Source organism: Triturus cristatus, chromosome 6 (assembly GCF_964204655.1).
Source record: "Triturus cristatus chromosome 6, aTriCri1.1, whole genome shotgun sequence".
NCBI classification, from domain to species: Eukaryota; Metazoa; Chordata; class Amphibia; order Caudata; family Salamandridae; genus Triturus; species Triturus cristatus.
This window is the reverse complement of record NC_140589.1, coordinates 1,303,520,075-1,303,547,661: the sequence shown is the minus strand read 5'-3', so window position 1 is coordinate 1,303,547,661 and position 27,587 is coordinate 1,303,520,075. Positions and strand designations below refer to the sequence as shown.

Genomic DNA, 27,587 nt, shown 5'->3' with positions numbered 1-27,587 from the left:
GTGCAGATGTCTCGCTGTGCAGAACTAGGAGCCCCACTGACATAAGAGTAAATTTGCAGTGGGATTACTAAGCTCCCTCATGATATGACACCCGGACCTGATGGTTTGCCCGTTGAGTTTTATGCCATCTTCGCTAACTGCCTGCTCCCATGCCTGGAAACATTGTACAAAACATCACTTGAGACTGGTTCCATTTCTGCTTCCTGCTTGCCAGGCACTAGTTGAGTCCTTGCTCAAACCTGGCTGCAACACAAACAACATGTCTTCATACAGGCTGTTGTCATAACTCTCAACCAAATATAAGATATTGAGCAAGGTCCTGGCAAAAAATCTACTCCTCTTATTTCCAGACTTACTCCACACAGGTCAGAATGGATTCATACCACACAGAACCTCATTAAACATTAGACTATTATACCAAGTGATGGAGGTTGCCAAGGCAAAATACCCTTCATCTGGATGCTTTTCCATTGACCTTCAGCAGGCACTTGGCACCCTAGGCTGGAATTACTTGTTTGCAACTCTGACTAAATTTAGTATTCCTCGACTTATATAAGGTAGATTAAACTCCTATACACTAACCTCACGGCTCGTGCATGGACAGGCTCTCACATATCCTCCACTTAACCAATTTTCGGCTGCCCCAGGCAGGGATGCCCCCTGTCCCCACTCCTGTTCGTGCTAGCAATATAACTGCTAGCACAAAGTATTAGAAAGAGGGCGGGTGACTGTTGTACACCACAAGGACAACAACAACATGCAATCTCCTTACATGCAGACAACCTCATACTATTCATACATGAACTTACCATGAATTTGAAGCGACTCTGCTCAACCGGTTTGTGAATCTCACTGGCCTACAAGCTAACTACAATAAATCTTATGCATTCTCCTTTCAGGACCACATGCTGGGAGATAATATACCATTGGGAATGAACAGTATCCCAACACTGTCTGCTTCCTTGGTGTACAAATCTATAGATCCACCTTAGACCTGTTGGAAGGCAATCTGAAAAAAGCACTCACCTCTCTCTGCTCACAGATCCGGTTCAGGATCACCTTACCTCTTTCAATAGCAGGAAGGACGACTGGCACTTTCTAAGATGGTGATGCTCCCCGTCTTTTTTACTTTTTAATAACTTACTATTGGTGATTCTTGTAGCTTATTTTCGACAACTCATTACTTGATTTGGGGTGCTGGCAGACGCGTAGTGAGTCTGACTAAACTACAATTCCCGCCAGATGAGGGCAGAATGAGTGCCCCAGACTTTAGAGACTACTGTTATGCAGGCCAACTTCAACGGCTATCATATTGGTTAGTGGGCTTTCTTCTGAATGAAATAAACTATACCACACAGAAATTGTGACTCCGTACAATGCATACATTGCTGTTACTGGGTGTACCACACTCCTCCCGCTTACCATTACTCTGATATAACTCACTTACTGGAGACTGGCCCTAAAATACACAACAAAACCGATACGGCTGGGCCCGTTCATATCTCATAGTTTACGACTCTGGGAGACTTTATGTATATACACAGTGGGAAATCTGTGTGCAGATGGGGACCTTGTGTCCCACCAGGAATTTACCCAGACGCATTGGGTTGCCGGATTCCCTCTTTCTAATACATGCTAATATTGCTCGGTATGTCCGTAAACATTGGGCACTGACCGGGATGGAACCGGAGACACACTCCCTCATTCAGGCAGTGCACGAAATGGGAACCAGCAGGCATTTGGTCAAATAGCTGTACAAAAGTCTGCGAGTACACCCACATGTCTTACTGACACTCTTCAGGATACGGTGGGAGGAAGATCCTGGTGGTGCGCTGCATGATAAAGATTGGCGTTTCCTATCTGAATATCCCAACATGATATCTCATAACTTCTGCTTCAAATTCATTCAGTTATCATTACTTTACAGACCTTATTTTACGCCACAGACACTGCATGAAATATTTCCTACAATCTCCCCAGATTACCCCAGATGCCACACCAGCCCAGCGGTTCTCCTTCATATGCTGCGGTGGTCTTCCTCCCCAAAGGCCTACTGGGCCGAAATTCACTTGGCCCTGGTGGAAGCCACTCACTGAACCACTTAGAGCACTGTTTGCTGGGCCTATATCTGTGCCCTAAGCATTCCATAACCCTATCTCACTTTATAGACCTGGCCCTCATACTGTCCAAAAGACAAATAACTTGGCCCTGGAAATCCCCCCGGGTTCCCTCGTTGGACACTGGGGATCTGCTGAGAGCCTCGTACTGCACAGGGAGGAATGTCATGGGCTTCGGAAGAGACCCATCAACCTGACCTGAGATATCCTACAGGAATTGTTCAAATCCTAGATGATCGAAGAACAGAGAGCAGGTGATATGGGCTAGGAACCCCCAGATGGAAACTCCAGATAGCCCCCCTGGTACTCCGTCGCATTGATTCTCCAAGAGACTGGGCCGTTTTCCAATACTCATAGGGACAGAAACCCTAAGTTAGTTTGGATAAACATAACTGGCCCATTGTCCTTTTTCCCCCTACAATCTCCGTACACCTTCAGTTTACACAAGACAGAAGACTAGTTGGGTTAGGGTGGGGGTACGGTAATGTTAATTGTCAACAAAGCATCTCTCAATAAAAGTTGAACCTTGTTGATTCCCCTGAAGCCGATGATGAAATCACACTTTTCGATATAACATAATTTACAATTTGTTTGAAATGCAGATTCAATTGCCTTGTTTATATACACTTACAATGTACACTGCTGTGACAATTTCCTGCTGAATTTTACTTTTTTTTCAAACTGAATGAAACTCCTCATCCTCTGTGCACAGACTGAAATATGTATGGCTAATGCATGTGTACATCAACTGTGTCACATGTGGCCAAAACCGATTTGTAACCAAGGCATGGGCACCTAGACTAACGTGTGGCAAAGGTCTACATACACAAAAGTCTAAAATTATTTTTTAGGCTACTTAGCCAAAACTCATTTGGCAGCCTTATGGACAGTAAACCTCTTTCCTCATCACACTCACCTTTCACTTCTCTACTAGTGTGATTCTTCTAGACTCTGTCACTATTCATTTTCAGATAATATGCCAAGACATTGCTGAAAAAGCATGAACAGCTTTGCGAAAAAGTTCTGTATTTATATTTAATTTTTACTCTGAGGAGAACTGTAGTTTAAACAAAATTACTCTTAGTTAATTATAATACTACAGGCAAACAACTATCACCTGAAAGTTATTCTATATGGGGGAGAAATCACATACTACACGAGAGGAAATAGTTACCATGATGACAACAAACGTTAGACAGACGTCGGGCCTATATCTGCCACTGTTTAAACCAAGTTTGAGAATCACCAACTAAAAAGTAAGTTTCTTATCTGTAACACTAGTTCAGGAAGTTGTTATTTTGTATGCATTCACACACAACCCATTCAAGCGTCCCAAAAAAAGCTACATTTCTCCGGATAATAGCATTAAAGTGAAAAGGATTTTGGGAAACGTGACAATCACCAGGAGTTGATTACAGATCCTTCTACTAATGATCACCACACAACATTTTTAGGTCAAGCCTAGCCGGGCGCATGCGCTGCTCTTCGAGGCATGCTGTATCTGGTCAGGTTGCTTAGGCCACGCCCACCGCTTTCCATTTGTTCCTTCTTGTGCCTTTCTGAATTCCTTTGTTCCATTGCTCTTTGGCCATCCTCTGGGTGTGTTTTTCACTTTGTGGCAACCACCCATGTTACATGTTCCCTTACACTCTGATTGTATTTCCCATTTGTTTCCCACACTCTTTTTTCGGCTAAATTGGTACTGTGCCATGAACACAGCAGCTCTTTGTCTCTTTCCTGCCATGTCCTCCATCCATTATTTTTTGTTCGCTGCATGTTTGAAAAGTCCTTTGTTTATCTGTTTTCACTCCCCCGCCACGCACGTTTGAAAAGTGCCTCATTTATTTGTTTTCACCCCCCCGCTGTGCATGTTTCAAAAGTCCCTCGTTCATTTACGCTTTCAGTCCCCCACCACGCACATTTCAAAAGTCCCTTGTTTATGTTTTTCGTTGTGGTTCATGATAGCATAATATCTAGGTTCATGCCCTGTCTAAATCACTCAATGTAGTTAAAGCCTTAAGGACTTCAGATACAGTGATTTACTTAAAGGTTGTTGAACGGTGAGTTAACTAGGAAGCTGGTGGCTGGCTCAGTACAGGTGAGCGAGGGCCACTGGCCAGGCGAAAGTGCTGTTTAGTTTGCACTATTACCCACTTGTACTGTGTGGGCTGGTTATTTAGTAATACAAACAATGCCAGCTCTTGTTCATGTACAGGCCTCTTCGAAGCATCGGCTCTTTGTGATATGGGTGTAGGCTTCCCTGGATCGGCTCAATGATGAGGGTCTGATGTCCCCACCATCTGGCAGAGTTAATAATAATAATAATGTGCTGCATGACTAAATACTTATAAGGTCCCAAAGATGAGACCTATTGGCTGTGCCAATGCTTGCTAATGTTTACATGCTTGTTACAGATTTATAGCTTCAATCAGGAAGGAAAACAAGCATTTGCAATGCAATAGGTCCATCATTTGTTATAGTTAAAGCTATTGACGTTAAAAAAACAATGTTTTTTACTTTTGTTTATTTTTATTTGCAGTAGAGTTATTTTATTTGCATTGCACTATTGCCAATGGTACAAAAAAGCAAAAGTAAAAAACATTGTAATTTTCAGTGCCAACAGCTCTAACTTTAACAGATGTAAGACCTATTACATTGGAAATGCAATGGGTCTCGCATTTGCTGGAGTTGGAGTTATTGGAATTATAAATGCTAATGTTTTTTTACCTAGCCATGGTCCCATTGGACCTCTTTTGGCCACATATGGTACTGCAACCTACAGAAGATATGATAAATCCACCCTACCCATAATGCATACAAGACAGTACCACAAGTAGATTCAAATAGCTATGTCCATATAAACAATTAGTAGCCTTGAAAAGTGACAAAATAATGATTATATTAATTCCGGATTAGGTTGTACTGGAGCTGATGAAGTGAAATATATAGAAGGTCTCATATAAGAGTAAGATGTGCGAGTGAGGAAACTAACCACTGCCAGCCTTACTTGGGACCAAGCAGGAGTCCTAGCTGAAGCCCTTTAAGAAAATAGTGCTCTGAGGCTATAATTAAAACCTAGGAAGTAACAACACATGTAACAGGAGGTGTCCTCGTCGGTTACAAGGAGAGACAAGGCGGTACTAAGGAGGAACTACTAAGCCTATTGACCAATGAAAGCCACCATTTACAAAGGACAGGAGCCAAATAAATAGATGGATGGAAAGTGGGCAGAGCTTTATGCCCATATCCTGAATACAGCATGTCTCAAAGAGCCAGCATAAGCGCTGCCTAGGCGAGACCTAACAAGCATGTTCAAAAAGACCCATTAAGTACAATAAGAATTTCTTGATTTCCTGGTACATTGGAAGGCACAATTATTCACTTACAAATGTGGCTCAAAAGTAGGAGTCAAGAAGTTCCACAGACAAAGCATTTAGACTTTACAAAAACATAAAATGAAATTGAAATTGATTTGCCTTCAAATTAAAGGGTCTCTACACTGCTAACCGTATGTTTCAGTGTGCATTAGAGAATTGGTGGTGTAATGACAAGGGAGAGATGGAGGAAGGATAAAAACAAAATCTAAATGCATCTTTAATGGGTCTCGGCTGCTCAAAGACACTTTGTGGAAATCAACTGCTCGTGCTCGATAGTAGATTTCAGTCAGCATTTTTATATTAAGCAAAATCAATACACTTTCCCGGAAGAAAAAAAATCACCCAGCCTTAGTAACGGCGAGCTTAAAATGCATTGCACTGCCAAGCTAACTAGAGAAATAGTGTCTGGCTTGTAAGGAGCATGGAAATACAGGCCTGGATGGAGCAGCAGGTAAAGGGACTAAAAGCGTACAGCTCAGTTCTACAGTAGGACTTGAATTTTGTTTAAACACAAAAAAGGGGTTCCTGTTCTTGCTCTAACTAACCTATTTTGATATAACCAGAACACCAAAAAACTAGGATTACTAAGTGAGCTCTCAGATGGGACTCATAAATTTGAAGCCAGGATTATTTAAAACCCGTTTATTTTTCAAGCAAACAAAATAAGGGGTCTAATAAATGATTACAAACTTCCTACTACTAATAAAAGCCATTAAAATGTGCTCTAGCCACAGAAGAATGAAAGGAGTGGAAATCAGGACTGAACATAGCTGCACACCAGCAGACGGATAAAAGGCACATTGATTTAACATTTAAAACTATCCACCTGGAGAGCATCAGCTGACTGCCGAAAATAGCGGCCACAAGTTTAAAGTGCCCTGTGCCACTTGCTGCACATCCAAACTCATCCTTTCCATCCCAGAGCCCATCGGCTGGTCCCCTGCTCAGGGTGGGTGACACACATTGAGATACCTGGCAAATAAGACAGAAATTTCACAATGTGAGGAGGGGGCGGGGCCTTGGAACGATGTAGCCTCGTGCCGCGCGGAACTTAGGAGGCACTTTTGCCCCGCACGTCCCCAATCATCCTCCTCCAAAACCCAGAGAAAAAGCTTGCTGAGGCTGGTGCTGATGTGATTGCACACCCCTTAATGGACATCAACAGTTAAAAGCCTCTGAAAACGAGCTGGAAATCCACTGTTTACTGTGCTTTTCAGCTCGTTTTCCCTGCCATAGTGTGATATTGGCTCCTCACCAGGAGACCGTATGATGGGAGCCAATATCGTGTGTCACACTGTGGCACCGTGTGAGTTGGCAGGTATGCATTGATTGCAGGCCCGGGCTGAAACAGAAGGTCCTGTGGGGCCAAGCGGAGCTGGCCAAGGGCGCCGCAATTGTGTAGCGCCATATGTGACAGGGGCCACAGGAGGAACACATGGGTGGGGAAGCGAAATGTGAACATCAGCGGAGGAGACTGAAAAGGAAGTGAGAGATCTCCTTCCTGCCTGGGACTGCAAAACCCCCAACCTGACCCCTTACAGACTTACCAGGGCCGCTGGGAGAGACGTGGTGTGGCAGGGGACGCAGCCTGCAGGGGAGACTGCGTGATCTGCGGCAGCCTCTCCTGATGAGCACTGTGGAACCACCCTGCCAGTGAATGAGGCAGTGAAGTGTGGGTCGACAGCAAGACCCCATGTTGCTCATGGGCAGACCTGCCATCCTTAAAGTGGTTCATTGCCAAGCTCTTATTTTTATCAACTGCAGAACTATCCATATGACAGTTCACCTTCCTTTTTCCATTAAATTAAGTCTCTGCTCTGCAGCTTCCTGTGGAATGAGGGCCTCCCACATATTGGCGTGGCCGAGTGCTTCAAATCCACATATAATGGTGAAATAGCAGCCATGGACATTGAGTCGTATTATAGGGCCTCCCACCTAATTACTATGAATGAATGGTGGTGTGATGCCTCAGGAGACCCAGCATACGCTTCAGAGAAATGGGCTCTCTGGGGAGTGTTGATCCGTCATTTGGTATACAGGTGGTGGTGGGGGGGGGGTGAGACCACAAAGTACCCTCCCACCAGCAACAAAGATGGTGGTCAATCTGTGGAAGACCACCCTGAGACAATTGGGGAGGCAAAACAAGTTGACGGGCGGACTCCTCTGTGGGAAGGCACTCTATTGGGACAGGTGGCTAACCTACAAGGGTTTAGGAGTTCAAACGCCACAGGTATCTCTACTTTGGGGGAGGTTATGGCGGGAACAACTCTCAAGTCCTACCGGAGCCTGCAGGAGGAATTTGGGCATGCAGTCAATTCTACTGGTGTCTGCAGCTCAGACATTTCCTGTCCGAATGCATCTCTGACTTGTAAGACTGCCCAGAATTTAACCCACTAGAGGAGGAACTTCTCATGGTCAAACTGCAGGACCACAAGTTGACACAGCTCTATCGCCATATAATCAATAACACAAAAGAATCTTTTGATTCCTTGTGAACTATTTGGGAGCAAGACCTAGGCTTGTTCACAGACAAGGAGTCGGCCGAGGAGAGGGTGACCCCTCGACACTCTGCAATCTCTTCTAGACGGTCCTTGATACAACTGGAGCTCGGCCACAGAGCATACCTTACAAGACAAAGATTATAAGGGATAGCGTGATAGCCAACCGGCCACTTACCCTTGTGCAGCGCCTCTTGCACACAACCTGGGACTGTCGAGATTATCAAGCTATTGACACAGGTGCTTTTCTGCCTAGGGTGGTCCTAGGGTGGGCAATATTACAAGACCCTGGGTTGGTCTTACAACACATAAATTCAGATTTGGACGACATCAGACATGAGCTCACATTGCTTTGGCTTGGGCTCACAGTGCTCTAAGGGATATAGCACAAATATGGATAGAGGAGAGCCTCCGGCAGCAGAGAAGTGGTAGAAAGGGCTTGGCCACTGCATGAAAATGGAAAGACTGCTCTACAATGCTAGAGGCTGTCTCCAGGGGTACACAAAGATAGGGGGGGGGGGACAGGGAGTGATATAGAGTGGTTGACCTTCGGCCAGGCACCACCAATTCAGAGTCAATTTTAATCTTTTGACATAGGTTGAAGAGCAGCCATCTTCTACAGAAGATATATTATAAATATTACATATTATTTTCATGGATCAAAATTCTTACTGAACTTCAAAAGCAGAAGACTGCCTGCCAAAATAAAAAGGACCAACGTCTTCTATGTGAAACCGTGTGATGTAATCATTCAGTATTGAGGTTCCGAGATCCAGATGAATGTGGTGAAATGTGTGCTACTCTTAGATAAACACATTTCATCACTATACACCTGGATATCCAAAGTTGGGCTTAAACCAATGCAAGATCACAAAAACATATAACAAGAGGGCAATAGTCAGACTCTTTGTTGTGGTTGTCATGCTGGTTAAACAGGGGTATTTGGGCTGCAAGATTTTGATAAAAGTTGACTTGCTGAAGATTATGGATCAATCTTTTCTGGATTCAACCAACATACTGGATTGTAAACATTAATGAGGGCACATCATCTGTGGGTTCTATGTTGGACAAAAATGTGAATCAAGGGGCACATATTAACTTCTCTGCTACCGGTCCATAATACCAACTTGTTCTACTTCAAGTAGTAGAATATAAATCCCAGATGATGACTTTAAAAGAGTGGTAATAACCATAGTCTACTGAAACTAAGTTATGTCAACTCTTTAGCCACAAGCATAGCAATGATTACCTTGAGAATATAAATATGAACGTACGAGTTACTTACCTTCGGTAACGATGTATCTGGTAGAGATGTTGTCTAGCTGCAGATTCCTTAACTTAGAGTATCCCCGGGCGTCAGGCTGGATCCGGAATTTGTTTTGCAGTAGCAAGTCTGCGCGCTGGGGGACGGCGCCACACGACCCTGTCCTGACATCGTCCACATACGTGACGTCAGCGAGGTCATATAAGTCCCTCCCGGCACGCTGAAGTCAGTTTTCGTTGGAGAAACTTTTCCGCAGTACAACGCGGAGCCGCCAACAAGAAACTGTGAAAGCATGGGAACAGTGTGCGAGGGACGAAAAATCCGTAAATAAAGAAGGAGGATGGTGCAAGACACCATAGTAAAAGACAGAATTAGACACTGCCTACATACAAGTGAAAAAGCTGAGAGAAAGAACCCCACAAGCTAAGCGAAGACCCTTCCCGAGTGCAACAAGGGAAGAATATCTCAATAGACAGAAATAGACTGTCATTACCATGTAGAACTGTGTCGTGTAGCAAAAACGGAGCACAGAGAGAACAACAGTCCACCGCAGGAAGGTATGAAAAGAGTGGCACTGCCCCTATAGTAATGGAGGTCTGAAACAGAGGTTAACAGAACCCCAAAGAAGACGACTGTAGAGGAAACCAGAACCCTGAGCCAATAGAGAAGGCAGGAGGGATGGAAGGCAGCAGGAGAAGAAAAGAAAATGAAGATGAATCTCCTGGTGAATGTTAATCAAAAGGCATCATTTTACAGGTAAGAAACCCCTGAGAGGGAGTCAGCTGTATTATGGCAATTCTCAAAGGGACGCAACAATGTGAGCACCCGTGAGAGAAAAACCAATGGCAACTGAAAGAGGCCAGCGGAGAACCCCACTTGGCAAGGTCCTCGCAGAACAGGGAGGCTGGGTGGGCGTCTAGACAATGTCTCTACCAGATACATCGTTACCGCAGGTAAGTAACTCGTACATCTGATAGAGACATCTAGCCGCAGATTCCTTAACTTAGAATAGATACCACAGCCATACCCCAAAGGGAAGGTGGGTCTGCGACAGAACAACAGAAAGCGCCAAGCACTTGAGCCGGCAACAGAGTGACGGACAATGGGGAAGGACGTGGCGGAACAGCCAGACAGCAACCCAAATAGCTCGGAAGAGCAAAAGATAACGGGATGCAAGACATCCCAAAAAGGCCAGAATGGCGCTACACCATACCTGTATAAGCATGAGAGGTAGAAACGGCACCAGCAATATACCAGAACAAAAGAAAGAGAGAGGAAGAAGGACCACTCTCAGCTTAATGGCGCACTATGTGAACACCAACCAAAGGCTGAGAAGAAACATGAAGAGAGGCAACCAGAGCCTACCAGGCTAGCCCACGGAAGGAAGGCCGGAGAGGCTACAGCCAAGAACCAAAGGTCAAGAGTAGAAATCAGCAATGTTTTTAGAATTGCAAGTGGAGACAAGAAAAACGCCAAGTGCACACCCAGTCCCAAAAGGGGGAACAGGGGCGAACAGTAACAATCTTAAGCACGCTGATGCAGACCACCACAGAAACATGCACAGAGCAAACAGCACAGAGACCATAAGGTGGCGTAGCTAAAATAAGCATAAAACAGCCACAGAGACCATAAGGTGGCATAGCTAAAATAAACGTGAGGCCACTCGACCAGGCAGCTGGAAGACCTAGGTGAGAACCAACACACGAAATACAGATATGCAGGGTGTAGACATAGGACTTTTGACATCAGAAGAGCCGTCCCGCATGCCCAGCTGATATAATATAGGGTGAACTTAAAGAAGGAGGCACATCCGAAGGAAGGTGCAGCAGAGGCACCAAGGTACTAAGGCGTAGAAACCGAGGGAGAATCGCAGAATTTCAAACCACACCCTCCGACTGGAAGGAAAGTAACCCTTGTCCAGAAGAGAGAATCCTTCAGTAACTGAACACGAAGAAGGGAGCAGTTTAACACAGGGGAACCACCCCAGTAAGTGGAACGCAAAAAGGGCCTTATTGGCAATTCCGCATGCAGCATTGAAAAGCTCCCTGAAACATGGAGACTTCGGACCAGACCTTGCAGTCTCGAAAAGAGGTGAAGAGTTATGAAGAAGAGTACCCATAGAACTTGTATATAGCAAAAACGGGTAAACCAGCCACAACTATGCAACATGGTTGTAGAGGAACACACCTGGTGCAGTAATGGCAGACGGAAGCTGCCCTTAAAGCGTGATGAACACCCCAAAAAACCTTTCAAGGAGGAGAATGAAGCAAATAAGCAAGATGACCCATGACGTAGAGAAGATGACGCCAAGGCACAACATTGAGCACCGTACAACAGCAGATAACATGAAGCACTGTACAACGGCAGATAAGAGCACCAGAGGATGCATAGAGGCCAAGGGATCTCTTAGGCCCAGTTGACATAAACAGAGCTATATAATAGCAAACAAGTACCCCACATGGAGTATGCACACCCCAACAATGGGGAAAACCTATTAGGACAAGCCACAGTCAGAGGAACAATCTGTGGAACACTGCCAAAGTAGGTTAACTGCCAGTTTAAAACACATAAGGCATCCAACGGATGCTAAATGAAAGGGTAATCACCCCCCGACCATGGGAAAGGAAGACCTGAGGCTTACTACCAGCCTAAAACACATAACGCATCAAAAGGATGCTACATGAAAATGTACCACTCCAGAACAAACGCCTGAGGAACACAGGCCTAAGGGGGCGGTGGGGGGGGTAGGCCCGCAAGGAGGCACTGAACAGCCGAGTCGGTGTGAGCATCAAACAATAAAACCCCATCAAAGGGTAAATCAACAAGTCTCTCCCGGATATTCTCTGGGAAGACGCTATCCCGTAACCAAGCATGGTGCCGCAAGGCGACTGAACCAGCCATAGCCCGGCCTAAGGAATCAGCCGTATACAATGTGGAGCGGATTGTAAACTCAGCAAGGTCATGGCCATCCCGGAGAAGATGAAGGAGGTCAACACGAGCGCCTTCAGGGCTGGTGGAGAGCAAAGACTCTGCAGAGTCCCACAGGGCAGAGGTAGCCCTAGCCAGGACACACACTGTATTTAGTGACCGTAGTGCAGCACTAGTGGAGGCAAAGATGTTCCGACCCTAATGACTCAAGCCAAATGGACTCCCGGGAGGGAGGAAGCATTAGCCGGGGCAAAGCAGGGATGGCAGTTTGCAAAACAAATCCCTGCACGTCTGGATGCACAAATAAGCAGACCGGATCATGTGGAGCAGGACGGTGGCGGTGCAAGACCGAACGAGCCACCGGATCACCGAAAGTTGGCCGAACCCAGGTACCCACAAGGGCATCATAAAGAGAAGCTTCGAAGGGCAGAAGCGGCTCCACATTCCCTGCCCCACGGTGAAGGACATCAAGTAAAGGGTCCACAGACAAGGGCACTGAAGGGGGTTGCATGTTCAAAATCCGAGTGGCCAAGGAGACCACTCTGAGAAAAGCTGCACCAGCCTCGGTAGCCCTCCGAGGAGGGGATAGTATCTCATCAGTAGGTGAGGGCTGTAAGGTAACCCTTCCAAGACAGTGAGGGTGCGACCAATGCCCAACTGAGGGACGCCCCATTGAGGAATGGGGGTCCTGATGAGGCTCTTGAGGGGGCGAGGAGCCTGCTGGGTGCGGGTGCTCTTGAGGAGGTGGGGATTCTGCCCGATCCACATATTCTAAGGGAGGCACAGGCAAGAATATGTCCAGCCTTGCCGGGCGTGAGGCCGACGCCAAACTCTCTCCGGACGCTTCCGGAGAAGAGGCAATAACCCGGCGTCGATGCAGCGCCAAAACGACTTTAGTCGGCGCCAATCGAGCTTCGTCTGGCGCCGACTCGACTCCATCCGGCATCGAGTTGGCCCCGTCCGGCGCCGAATCTACGAGAAACTCCTCTTCCGAAGAAGGAGAAGGAGAAGGCGCTGGAGCCGGGGATGCAAGCCTCCGGCGCCGCACCGGCGCCGACTCAGCCTCCACCACAACCGGCTCCGACTCCGAAGGAAGAAGCGGAGGCAGAGCCAGGGAGGCGACAAGCTCTCCTTCCGAAGAAGAAGGCGCCGGAGCCGGGGAGGCAAGCCTCTGGAGTCGCACTGGCCCAGACTCAGCCTCAACCACAACAGGCTCTGACTCCGAAGAAAGAAGCGGAGGCAGAGCCGGGGAGGCGAGTCTATGGCGCCGGAACAGCACCGAACCCGGCTCTAGACAGGCGGCCGCCTGCCCAGAAGACCGAGGCAGTCACAAAGTGAGGCTTTGAGCACCAGCAACCACCTGCGATGCAACAGGGTGCCCTACGGGACTATGCAGTGCGATAGGGGTGCAATGGGTCGTAGAGGGGGACCCAGCCGGGACGCACCCGGACGACACCATATGGATCGTAGAGGGGAACCCAGCCGGGCTGCGCCCCGACGATACCACATCTCCGACATCCCTGAAGGGCAAGGACTCATTTGACACCGGGGGCGAACCCACCGGTGAGTCCGTCGGGGACCCCACAGGTAGCGGAGGCCCGAGGACACCCCAGGGACAGGAGAGGACCCAAGGGAGGCCTGCAGAGCTGTGGCATAAGCCTCCATCTGGGCCCAAGTCACCCCCGGACCCGGATAGGGCTTTATAGAGGGGGGACGACTGTCGGGGGAGCACGTCCGGAATATTCTGGGAACCAGTGCCCCTGACAACAGATGAAAGTGAGGTCGAGGACCTCGGCGACATGCACCGCGACTTACCAAGAAGTGGTAAACGATGGCCCCGTGCCCCAGAGGGCGATCGACGACGGAACTACATTGAAGAGGCCGGGGGACGAGAAGACTCTGACTGGGACAGCCGTGCCGAAAGAAGCTTCATCCGGCGCTCCCGCCGGGACTTCGGCTTCAGGTGTTGGCAGGTGTCGCAGTCCGTGGAGTTGTGGTGCTCGCCCAGACACCACATACAGATAAGATGTGGGTCCGTCGTGGACATTTGCCGCAAACAGGATGTACAAGATTTAAAGCCCGAAGGCATTGCACACTGTTCCAGATGCGAAGCATCGAAAAAAGACCTGAAAACAGGCCAGAGGAACCGCTCACTCCGGATCCGCGTTCCACGCGGAAAAGATGGAAACTGACGTCAGCGCACCGGGAGGGACTTATATGACCTCGCTGATGTCACGTACGTGGACGACGTCAGGGCGGGGTCGTGTGGTGCCGTCCCCCAGCGCGCAGAGGTGGTGCTGCAAAAAAAATTCCGGATCCAGCCTGACGCCTGGGGATATTCTAAGTTAAGGAATCTGCGGCTAGATGTCTCTATCAGATCTATATGTCACAGCATTGGCTAGACTCTGGAATCAAACACTGCAAACAAAAATAATAGACTTGCCCCCTCCCAGAAATGGCTTTCAAAGAATGTCAATGGAATTTTCAATTTGGCTTGTATTATGCAAAAAGCACTTGAATCTCAAAAGCTTGCGATCTCAGGTGTCATTCGGTCCTTTTCAATAAGATTGGCCACCTTTAAGGAACTGATGAAAGCGGGGGGAGTTCTCTTCAGCTTTTGAGATTCAGTGCCAATTTAGGGGCTAATGAAGAATTAGCAATTTAAAATATCCAGGAGTTTAGAGAACTGGTTTCTTTGTATAAAATGTGTGTTCAATATTTTAGTAATGCAAACTGATCTTTCACTATCTCCCCCTGTTGCTTCCTGGTGACAGCATCTACCAGATTAATTACCGCTAGTGTGAAAAAGCTACATGTAAATAAAGAAAAATTTGAATTATTTTGTTGCAATCTTGAGAAACAAATCAAAGTAACAGTCGCCCCCAAAAAAATGGTAATCAAGTTTATAGAAAAGGCCTAATTTAGAACTGCGAATAGTTGTCAATTCATTTTGGTCCAGTTGTCAATAAACGTCTTTCTCTGATCCATGTACTGTCAAACAGTTTTGCTCCTAGAAATGTTTCAATATAAATCGCTGAAGTCCAAAAACCCATAAAATTTGACAAATCATACAATTACAGTTATGCATGTCAGACCACCAAACAATCCATCACTGGGTCGCCAGTAATGGTCACAGCTCTGCAGCGGTGTGTGATCGTTACCTTTGATTCATGTTCACCCAGACGGTGCACAGGCAGTCCGTTGTCTCTTTCACCTTCCTGGTATCGTCGTTGCTATTGTCATGAAGCAGCTTGTTTGATAGGTCCTTGAAGGCAGTCATGCTGGGTTCTCCTTTATTCAAGTCTTGCAGTAACAGCTGTTAAATAGTAAAAAGGTTAATCATCTCACACGTAGAACACAAATGAAAAATTAATGATGAAACATTCCATCATTACACTTACATCAAAATGGGAACATATCAGTAAGAGATGCGAAGAAGAAAAGACAATGGCGGTCAAGCAGGAATGCATTTTTGCTGGGTAAAGGCTCCAGATTCTGTGCACATATGCACTTAGAATGTCTTTGCTTCAGGGCAGATACATGGGGAGATAGGTAAGGAGGCATGGTCATAGAAACTACCTCAGGAGATCAATCCTACTCCAACGTGTGTACAAACTAGTGTCAGTGACAGAAAGACGGTGCATTGCACTATTATTGTGTAATCACCGCTTGCCGCTAATTGCATTGGTCCTGTTGGTTGATGGCGAATCGATCTGAAATGCGTATAAAATTAACTGTTTGAGTGTGCTTATCATAATGGCTCGGGATGGCAGGTGCAACATTTCCAGTGTGCCATCCATGCCTGAAAAATGTTGAAAGTGTTGGGGGCCCTTCTAAGCAGGAGTAAAGTGTATTGGCTGTCTTGGACACTTGGATCCACCAATTCCTTGTTTTCTATTTCACCAAAGCATCTCAAAGGACCATGGAACCCCACCCTAACAAAAGGATTTGTTTTTTATGAGGAGTGGCAAAAAGCATGCAACGCATGAGAGATTCCCAGCACTGGCTGAGCAAGTACTTGACTGGGGCAACTATTGGAATGGCAGCAAAATGAACTGCATGGTGGTGTTACATCAGACACACAAGCCACTATGACAGATGCAGTTCAGTATTTGAACAACACTTGTGGGGTATTTAAAGGGCTTCTTCCGAGCAGGGAGGACGTGCACAGGAAGAGACTATGCTTTTGATTGGTCTTTCACTGCAGCTATTACAAACAGCATGTTAGTTCCCCAACTGAGAGGTCATATTCTTCACTGGTGAGTGGCAAAAATCATGAAACAGGTGCTTGGAGATGTGCCACACTGGTGGAGCAAGTATTTAGCTGCTAAAACGATAGAAATGTGAGTAAAGCTAAATTGATTGAATTTCATCAACCATAATACCTTGGAGGAAATAGGGCAACTGCACCAGCCCTATGTGGCTCTTAATGCCCTAATCTCAAACTCTTACTCTAGAGCCTGGGTTATTATTTTTCCATAGTTAAGCTGAGGACTTACACCAGACCTTAGACCCCCTGTACCAGACTTGTCCTTCTCTCACTCTTGCAATTTAGAAGACCCTTTCCCAGAACCTGAACTTTTACCCCGCACTAGGATTGGGATTCTCCTTACTAACTAGAGGACCGGTTCTGATCCTAGTTTCAACCTTGTAATATCCTAAGGTCACTAAATGAACCCTTCACTGCCTTAGGGAAGTATGTTTGTAAACAAACGGCTAATTTTGCTACCACTAAAATATCCCAAATGATACATGGAAATACGTAAAGGACAATATTTCTCAAGTGATACCGGACATCTGCTGTCACCAGTTCTCCTAAGAGTCTAGAGCTCACAGGAAGAAAGTGCAGCAGCATCATTGTGACTCAATAACACCCACAATGAGCAAAGCCCATTAATATATGGATATTAAACACAAATATCCTTTTAAAATCAAATAGAGATCAATGGTATGAATATGCTTTATACCACAAATAATGGGAGTAAATATGTCAGGGAGCTTTGTCTGCGTGTCAGAAATGTCAGATAATAAAGTGGTCGATTATGAATACTCGACACTAGAAAGAAATAATCTGCAGTGGGTAGCTCAATTATTAACTATCATAAGCTAATTTAATCGTTTAGCTTCCTTTTCCAGTTGTCCACTGTTTTCTTTTTATAAAAAATAGTGTTTTTTTCAATTGTCTTATAATAAAATCTATTTAGTATTGAGGATCTGTGGCTCAATTTAAGTATCAAATCTGTCTTCAAATAATAGAAGAGGGAGTATTTTGTGGTTCTTGTTCCAGCTTCTCCTCCCTACTTTCTCCTCTTTTGCTTACCTAGTATAGCGGAGTCCCTTGACGTAACTTTTAGCCACTGGCATGAATTGAAATACTGTGGGCCCTTTCCAGGTGTTTTGTAAGGATTTTCTGAGCGAGAAGCAAAATGATATGTTGCCATTTACCCTGCACCCAGCTTCCCTAGCAACAAAGTGATTTATGGAGCTATATGTTGCAATATGTGCATTTGTGGTGACGCCCAAGGCAGCTGCCAAAAATAGCCTTAACAAAGAATCCACTCTTAATGTAGAGCAGGGTCTGAGGGCAGAATGACTTCACAACTTCTAGCATGGCACTACCCAGACATACAAAGGCCTGAGATACTTGCGGACGATGCCTCGCTTATGCCACATGGGTGGGCCGGGGCTTACATAACACCCTCGCCTTCAGTCCACAGAGTCCCCTCTCCAGACCGAATAACATAGTCAACTGGCTGCAATCCTTCACAGAGATGGAGGCCACACTGTGCTCCTCGTCACTTAAGACCTGTATCTGCGGCTTGTGCACACCTGTACCCGTCCCCCCAAAATCAGAGTGCGAGAAACCAGCACGCTTGTGCTGCACCATGGATCTGATGGGGACTCCGTGCTGCAATGTCGAACTGCACTGTCAACAAACTCTTGGATCAATGATAATGCGCCTGCTGATCAATACTGGATATTGCTTTGTTAGACAATACAGTTAAAAGGAAGTATGAAGCGAACATGCAACTAATAGTACAGAAGAACAGGCTCCCAAGGGAAAATTATGTCAAATCACATCATTTTGTCTAGTGAGATGTAACAGAAGCACAAATGTAAGCAAAATGTCAGCACAAAAGTACATCCTAGCTCTATTTACAGCGGGAGGACCAAACTCTCCTAACCAAAGTGGTGCTGATGCGAGCTGCCATGACATGTCACTTGCTCCTAAGACATCTTCGGGAATTAAGGATACAGGAGGTAAAGAGAAAACTCGGACTGTACCTAAATATCTCTTCAGCAACCCCATGTCCTTGGCACACATCCGCATTTATTGCTTTTTTCAAAATCTAAAGTTCTTGGAAAACTCTCATGCTTCCGGTTCAAGTCAGTTTTCTACTTCTTTAGCACATTACTGTGCTTTCAATTTGTTTCTGAATTAGATAGTCAACGATATATTGAAATCCAAAATCACACACAATTTAGAAATGGACTTGTGCACTCTATGCGGTATTTTAAGATGACCACAACGCCAGAATGTTAGACTAACCTTGCAGTGTGCTGATAAAACTGTGACAAATGCTAATATGCACGAAACACTTTGGAGCCAATCAAATTCCTGGCGCAGCCCATAAATGATGATCAATTCTGAAAAACGTCAACAGTACTGCAAGGGGGGTGGCGTGTTCTGTACCGGGGCGGTGTTCCACCGTAAAGTCCATCCCCTGTAGGGAAATGGACCACCTCAACAGCTTAGGATTCTCACCCCTCATCTGCATCAACCATCTGAGGGGCCTGTGGTCCGTCTGAACCCGGAAGTGAGTCCCAAACAAGTAGGGTCTCAGCTTCTTCAGCGCCCAGACCACAGCAAAAGCTTCCCTTTGAATCGCACTCCACCTCTGTTCCCTGGGAAGTAGCCTCCTACTAATGAAAGCTACAGGTTGGTCCAAGTCCTCATCATTTAGTTGTGAGAGCACCGCTCCCACTCCATGCTCAGAAGCGTCTGTCTGCACTATGAATTCCTTGGAGAAGTCAGGCGCCTTGAGTACAGGTGCTGTATTGCATGTTTTAAGTGATTGACGTATGTCCACGAATCTGACGTGTTGCTGACATAAATTAACCAGCATTGGCAAATCCAACGGGTCTGGCTTGCTTAGAGTGATGATTGAACCATAAAATCAGCTCGCTACAGTAAACAAACAAAACAAAGAAAAAACGAGGGTTTTATGTATGCAATGCATCTATGAGCTTAATAGTTTAATGTGTGATGTGTCAGTGTTCTTCTGAAACATAAAACAGTGCCTCGTGCGTTGTAATACAAGCACTTCATGTGAAGGGGAATGATACACTAAGCAGCCAATACATACACGAGGTAAAAATAAAGAAATATTCATCTAGGCAGAGGCAATACGCACTATGTATATATTAAAGAATTTGTAACAATAGGTTAGGTAAACAGCGGCACTGTGAAGCCGGACACAACCCCCCGCCCCCACAAATACTGCTTTACCATCCTAAGACACCATATCATGAGTGACAACTTCATGTAATCCTGGTATTTCACTAAACAGCATACTGCACGCTGGATGTTGTAGGCCAAAGCCAACAATGTGAAACTACAAGTGTCACAATCGCGAGGATGTGGCCTAACGGGCAGAGCTGCCGACTTTGGAGCTGGGAACCCAAGTTCAAACCTCGGCGTCGGCTCAGCTTCCTGTGATTCTGGGCAAATCACTACATCTCCACGTGCCTACTAAAATGAATGTGTCCTTGTGTAACGTGACGGGTGCTCATGTAGAGCCCTCCAATACCTTTGGGTCTATATAAAACCGCAAAAAAAACGTGCTTGGAGCTAAAAGCCAACACCTTCAAATGCTACCAGACATTAATTAGGGCCACTTGGCATCTAAGTCAAGGAAACCACGGTAGCTGCCGTCGCTGGTCCATATCACCTTAGATTTTAAATACATTAGGGTTATAGAGAGGGCATAGCAGGCTCCCCAGATCTACTCCTGCACGGGTATCCCACATATAAAGGAATACAGCCACACTGCTTCAAGAAGTCCCCGATAGCATACTTTGACATGACTGAACCTCACGAAAACTAATGGTGGCACAGTATTGGCTATGGCATGTCACTACCCAAAGAACCAGAGCGCTGAAGCCCCTAACTATGTGAACCGCAGAGAATGACCGGTTTCTCACCGGTAATATTCATTACTCTGAGTCGTAGCCCTCCCCGTCCCAGTCCAGGTTCCCATCCCTCCCTCCCTGTTCGGCTTCTTGTGCTTGGTGGTACAGGATGTGGATGGGCGGGTCACATGGTTATATGCCTTAGGGTGTGGGTGTGGCCTGGAGGGAAGGGATGGGTTTTTAGTTGCTTGGGAGTTTCTGGTGGGAGGAGCTATGCTTATGTAGTTAGGACTGGGACGAGGGCTGACGAGGAGGTAATGTCTTCCATTAGAGAGGTCAAGTTCACAGAGTGAAGGTTGGGTCTCGTTTCCTATTAAATCTCACGGCAAGCCTCACTTGCTTGCAAAGGAGACACCCCCTGGAGTGACGGAGAGTCATTTCTGGCCTGTCTTCATATGCTGCACGGAGCAGTGTGTCACATTTGCTAGGATAGGAGCTAGATTGTAAGGGTTGCCTTCAATATGGCCATTGCTGCATATTCCACTAATGAGGCCCGCCATCTTAGGAGGTGAGAGGTTTCCATTGTTTTTGAGTAAACAAAAACATCCATCCCGTGAAATTCTCCAGTTGCTGCTTAAGTATTATATTACATTGTCCACTAGATAGAGGAGTAGCCTACAGGATTGCTCAGTGGGTTAAATGCTGCCAGCTTGGACATGTGGTGGGTGATATGTAGGTAATGAATTTGAAACAAATGAAGGCCAGCTCAGCCTTCTACTATCCACAGTTTGGTAAACTGAATAACATTACATCAGATAAGGGTGACACTGGGTGTTTACAGTGAACAGAAACGCCTGAAACATAGTATAAAGTGCTATCCAAATATAAAGTGCTATATAAGAATTGTACTAAAAACAAATTCTAATTACTGGGATTCTTCAACAGTGTATAGTAATCTGCAATTGCCAGATCAACTGTGAAGTGCCTATAAAAGGGGTACACTGGAAGTTCAGCACTTATCCTTGGTTGACTGTATTCTGGTTCAGGGAGGACGTGGCTTGGGAGTTCGGGCTGGACTGTTTTCATTGGAGCAGGTTCAAAAATGATTTACATATAGCTGGGTCCAAACTGAGGTGGCATGGTGTGAAAAATAATGATGAATTGTGTTTCGGCCAGAGTACCAGTGGCTGAGATTAATTTAAGCATTCCATCCAACACTTTTGTATATTTTAGTGTGTCACCCTAAAGTACACCTTTTAAAAATATGGTTCTCTATCCGGCAGATGTGTGCACCCTGTCCAAGTAGGGACCACAATCCTAGTCAGAGTAAGTCAGATACACAACTTAAATTAACCTGTGCTCACCCTCTGGTAGCTTGGCACCAAGCAGTCAGGCTTAACTTAAGAGGCAATTTATAAAGCATTTGTGTAAAGTATTTGTGCACAGTTTAATTACAGTAATCCAGTGAAAACACCACAAATATACTCCACACCAGTCTAGAAAAATAGACCATTTTTATCTGGGTAAAACAAGACCAAAACAACAAAAATTCAATAAGTAGCGCTTGAGAAATTTTTAAAGAATAAAGTGTAATATTGTGCTTAAAAGTCAATAGTGCTTAAGGGCTACTTAAGGTTGCACTGGACCGGGGTAAATCCAAAGTTTTAGGCCGAATGAGGCGGAAGGTAGGCCAGCTACAGGACCCATGTGGGCCTGCTGAAAAAGTACCTTGGATGGAGCAAGCGCCGGCATCGAAGACTCAATGTGTCTGTTCCGATTCACACCGTTGGATCGATGTTTCGAAGTCGAGCTTCACAGGGGAGTCCCGAGTCACAGTTGAACTCTTTATGATGCAGGCATTGCGTGTCGAACCTCACAGTTGGGTCGTCATCGAGCCATGCAGGAATGTCTTCGGATTGGCCCTGTGTTGGTGTTGAAGGGCACTGAGTCAGTTCAGATCAGTGCAAAGTCATCACTGCGTCACATTTTGCACTCAAACATCTGCAGAACCCAGTTTCACGGCCCATGACTGGATTGGCATCTCTTGACTGGGCACGTCTCACAGTTAGCAAAGTCCAGCAGCGAAGCAGAGTTGAAGGAAGTATTTGATGGCCCTGAGACTTCAAGAGCAGCACGCAAGTCAGCAAAAACCTTTGGAGAACTTGGGTGCAGGGTTGTAGAGAGCAGCTTCAGTCCTTCTCACTTCCAGGCAAGAAGTAGCAGGATAACGCAGCCGAGCAGGCAGCAAAGTGGCAGTCCTACTACAGCACAGCAGCTCTTCTTCCTGGCAGTACGTCCTTGGTTCCAGCAAAGTTTCTGATTTGGTAGTGTCAGGGGTCCAGTACTTATATCCAGCTAAGCTTTGAAGTGGGGGAGACTTCAAAGAGGCCTTGGAAGATCACAATGTCCCTGCCCTCCCTGCCCTGGCTCCATACTACAGGGGGGTTTGCAGCTCATTGTGTGGGTACAGGCATAGCCCTATTCAGGTGCAAGTGCTAGCTCCTCCCTCCCACTCTACTCCAGGAAGGCCCGATAACCTGGTGAAGGGTTATCAGGATGTGAATGTCGCACTTTGTGTGTTACTGTCTAGAGGAACTGCACAAAGCCTAGCTGTCACTCCACCCAGGCAGGTATTCAGAGACAGGTAGTAAGAAAATGCCAACTTTCTAAGTGTGCAACACAAAAAGATGATGGACGGAATGTTGAACATTGTCAAACATTCAGCTCCAGTCACAGATCTGGGTTTAATCCATCGTTAAGAGTGGCATTTTCAGATTTACAATTTAAAATTCAAATTCACCATACGTTGTGATTTTTAATTGTGAATCCAGGGACACCAAACTCCAAATCTCTATCTCTTCCCAAAAGAAAATTTCACTTAAAAGATGTTTTTAGGCAACCTTAACGTTAACCTATGCGAGAGATAGGCCTTGCAGTAGTGAAAAACGAATTTGATAGTTTCTCACTACCAAAAACTCATATGTCCTATCTTTTAAATACACTGCACCCTGCCTGCAGGGTAGCCTAGGCCCTACCTTAGGGGTGACGCATGTGTAATAAAAGGGAAGGTTTGGGCCTGGCAAGTAGCTTAACTTGCCAGGTCGAAATGTCTGTTAAAAAGTGCACACACAGGATCTGAAATGGCAAGGCTGAGGCATGTTTACAGGGCTACTTAAGTGAGTGGCACAGTCAGTGCTGCGGCCCACTCAAAGGACCATGTTTAGAGTACAGTGCATATGCAATTTAGCAGTGGTAAAGTGCCCAGAATCCTGAAGTCAGCAAAACAGGAGGCCAGAAGGCAAAAACTCAGGGGAAGGCACACCAAGGATGTCAGGTATAACAGTACCTATGGCATGGAAAGTTACATTGTATCTATAGCAAGTGTGCAATATTACTTGTTGCCTGGCTGCACAGCTTAGAGGTTGATCCAACAATCTTTAACACATTTTGCTTCATTATACATGCAAAAGGAACATATTAAAGTCAATTCCACTTTTGTTTATGTTTTTAGGTAACTTTCCTCACCTGTGGAACACTCTCAAATCAACAGTATTAAATAAATGCATCATACATTGATATGACTCCATAATAAGCGTTTTGAAAAAAACATTAAACATTTTCCTATTTGACAAAAATCAATGCTCTCTAAAGAAGTTGTGGTGCATGGCCAATGCATTTCGGGAACAAAATCCCTTCTTCAGGGGACACTGTAAAAATAATCAATAGATAATTATGTTTAGTTGTACAACAATATACAGGAAGGAGGTGCTCCTTCACATGTAATTACTGTGCCTATTTTGATGTGAAGAGTTTTACCTTTTTAAACGCTGCATTTCCAACGCCAGGCACCGCAATCACTGCCACACGCAAGAGATCGAGTATAGACAAACACGGCATTGTACGAAGGTAAGAAGTACCTTCGAAACCCTGAGTATCAGTTGTTATCTTAATAGCAGGCATGCATACGCTACAGCCTTTGTTATTCATTATTTTACAGGGATATCGTCTATTAATTTGCACATTTTTTATTACTCCGAGATATAACAGCTTTCCCTTGAGGAAAGAACCTAAAGGTATCACTACTCATATACTTTTCACCTAGTTCCATCTAGTTCATCAAGATCTATTGAATAATACTTTATTTCTACACTGATCACTCTGTAGGCTACGTCTTTGAAACAAGCGTACACAAAGAGTTTCCTCAAAAGCATACATAATTTAATTACCTTGAGTAAGTAGCTGTCTTCTTATCACAACAGTTCAGTGACGGTTCTTAGTGAGTGCCTTTAACTATCAGCGGGCAGTCACTACACTTCAGAATCAGAGGAACCTTTTCTGATATCTTCATCTTTATTCACATTTTAGCCACTAATGATCCAGTATCCCTCTTACTAACTAGGTGATGGTACCATTCTCAATCTCTTTTCTTGACAATGAACACCTTGCTAGGTGGGTGAAGAAATTGCTAAAGCTGATCTTGCAGCTAAGTAAAATAAACTAGTAATGTCACAGTTCTCTGCGAGTACTTCTCTAAAGCTCTTCACATCACATTAGGCACAGTAATTACCTGTGCAGGAGCACCTCCGTACTGTATATTGCTGTACAAGTAAACAAGAATATCTATTGATTATTTTTACAGTGGTCCCTGAAGAAGGGGTCTTCTTCCCGAAATGCATTGGGCAGGCACCACAACCTCTTGAGAGAGCATTGATTTTTGTCAAATAGGAACATTTGTAGTGTTTTTTCAAAACACTTATTATGGAGTCATAATTATCAATGTATGATTCATTTAATTAATACTGTTCATTTAAAAGAGTGTTCCACAGTTGTGGAAAGTCATCTAAAATAATAAACAAAAGTGTAATTGACTTTAATATGTTCCTATTGCATGTATAATGAGACAAAATGTGTTAAAGATTGTTGGATCAACCTCTATGCTGTGTGGCCAGGCAACCAGTGACATTGCACATTTGCTATAGATACAATTGTTACATGAGGAAGGCAGCCTCATTCCTGACCAGCACGCCAAATATATATAAACACATTAACAACCAGATGAGCGAGTCATTTTGAGTTAGGCATAAATTAATTTTAAAACGGGTGTGCGCAATATACTACATATATGGAAAGTTAAATATCATAAGTGAACTGCAGTGCATATTTACACCACCCACATATGTGACAAAAATATATATCTGCCAGCAGAAATACTGTACTATGGCTATGCCGAATTCTCAGTGACCCGTGGCAGGGAAAAATGCCTTTGCCATGTAGGAATTTCCTGATTTTAAATATTCATAAGTCACTCCTAAACTGTGCCTTGTAAGCCTACAGGCCATGGTGCTGATATATAGGAATAGGACACATTACATATTGTTGTTACTGTGCTCTCACAGTGAAATAAAACCCAACATCTATTTCACTATCTAGGCCTCAAGGCCTAGGTGTTTCTTAAAAGGCCTATGTGGGCCTAAAATCTATATTATACATAACCAGTTAGGAAAAGGGCTACAAAAATGCTTCAAAATTATTTACATCTTAGTTTTACAATCAGGCTTAATGGTGAAATCAGATTTTTGATAACTTAAGCAAAGAAGAATCTTTGAAAAATGATCCTTGGGCTGCCTGGGCCCCTAATCATTCTTCCCGTAGCACTGGCACCTTTGTAGATGGTGGGTGGGGGAGATGGTGAGACTGCAGCCTCTGTTGTTCATTTAAAAGGGCACTTTAGGTGAGGCCACTGTTTTGTCTTTTTTTTCTGATCACTGTCTTTGCTGTGAGTACTCCAGGTTGATCCAACCCTGTTGTGAGGAGGGTCACACTACACAAAGGCCGAGTCTGCAGAACAGCATAGAGTGGCACTTGAAAAAGGAAGCCATCCCAAACAAGTTCTGTGTATCTAAAATACAATCATGTTTATCTGTTCACACACTGTTTGAAACACCAATTCAGGTTTGCAAAAACAAATCAATATTTACAAGCACCCATGCCACTTGAAGCATGTCAATCTCAGCATCCTCAAGCCCATCTTTTGGAACACGGTTGGAAAAATGTTTTGGACTTCTGAGACATTTGAGGTTTTTATCAAAATGAGGTATTGGCAGCGAATCAGATCAGCTCAATGTTCTTGTACAGAGGTGCAATAGAACCTTGAGATACTGTGGCTTCAGAGGATAAGGAAGCTGCTAGTAAAACGTCTATTCTTCGATAAACAAAAGAATAAAGTGGAGAATTACAAAAATAAACCCACTGGACCAAAAGAACATTTGGCTTTTTGCAAGAATACTAGTTTAAACATTTTGCGTGTAATGCAGAAAGACTGCTTCGCATTGCATTATTGTGTCCCCAGTTCCGCCCCCTGGTTTGTTTCACTGTATTTTTCTCCATTGTGCAGCTGTTTGTGACAGCCCTTCCTGGAAATATGGAAATCTTCTGCCATGGCGCTTAAATTCCATTGTAACACGTAAAATAACATTTTACAAATAATTCTATGCATGGCTCTGTATAAAACTCAATAAAAACATGCACTTTATCCTAGCCCTGAATCTGTACCATGTGAAACGTTCTGGCGGTCATGGCCTTAAACTTCGAACAGAATCTCTTTGTAGAGATTTTAGTCTCTAAAAGGAGGAGATGTGTCAGTCTAACAATCCTAAAGCATACGGAGAAGCTTCTAATAATGGAATGCATTCTTTGTCACTCTGTGGAAATTTGTAATGAAGGATCAAGAGTTGTCCAAGAGGAAGTTTTCTGCTTATAGGACGCTGGTGAAACTGTGCTAGATGGCCAGTTGAAAGGGACAGAACTCAGCTTTGATAACTTCAACGCTGGAACTTTGTTGTGCTTTCAGCAGCTTGTTGGTGACCATCACAGGCATTTCCCTGGATAGATAGGTTAGAGATGGCTCTGTAATGAGCGAGGAAAACACATCTGGAGGTTTTTTCTGTAGTAGGATAACGATGGTGTGACAGAGCTCTGGAGCCACAATTACTTGTATGACAACTGCATTTATTAATGAGATGATGAAGCCCAGTGGAGAGGGCAGTTAACCTAAATTTGACCATCCTTTCATTGCAGATATCTCAAGAAAGTAACAAGATGATTGAAGTGCGGTGGGAAAGGAAGTTAATCTAAGATTTACTACCATTTTATTGCAGATCTAACTACAAAGCAAGTAAGAATTTAGGGATTTGAGAGTTTAAACTACCTTTACCTCTCAAACTGACTGGAGACAATTTATGCAAACGCAAAGGATATGCCGGCCTGACCG

The 27,587-nt window shown here is 44.9% G+C and overlaps 1 protein-coding gene across 4 annotated transcripts in view; it reads right to left on the bottom strand.

Annotated features, from left to right (window-relative positions):
- Positions 1-27,587, bottom strand: part of UTRN (utrophin) — a 1,396,454-nt gene that overhangs the window by 742,147 nt on the left and 626,720 nt on the right. For all 4 annotated transcript variants that reach the window (XM_085612275.1, XM_085612279.1, XM_085612276.1 and 1 more), the window contains one exon: positions 15,346-15,500. In XM_085612275.1, the coding sequence (XP_085468401.1) occupies positions 15,346-15,500 (155 nt within the window). The remainder of the gene's footprint in view (positions 1-15,345; positions 15,501-27,587) is intronic.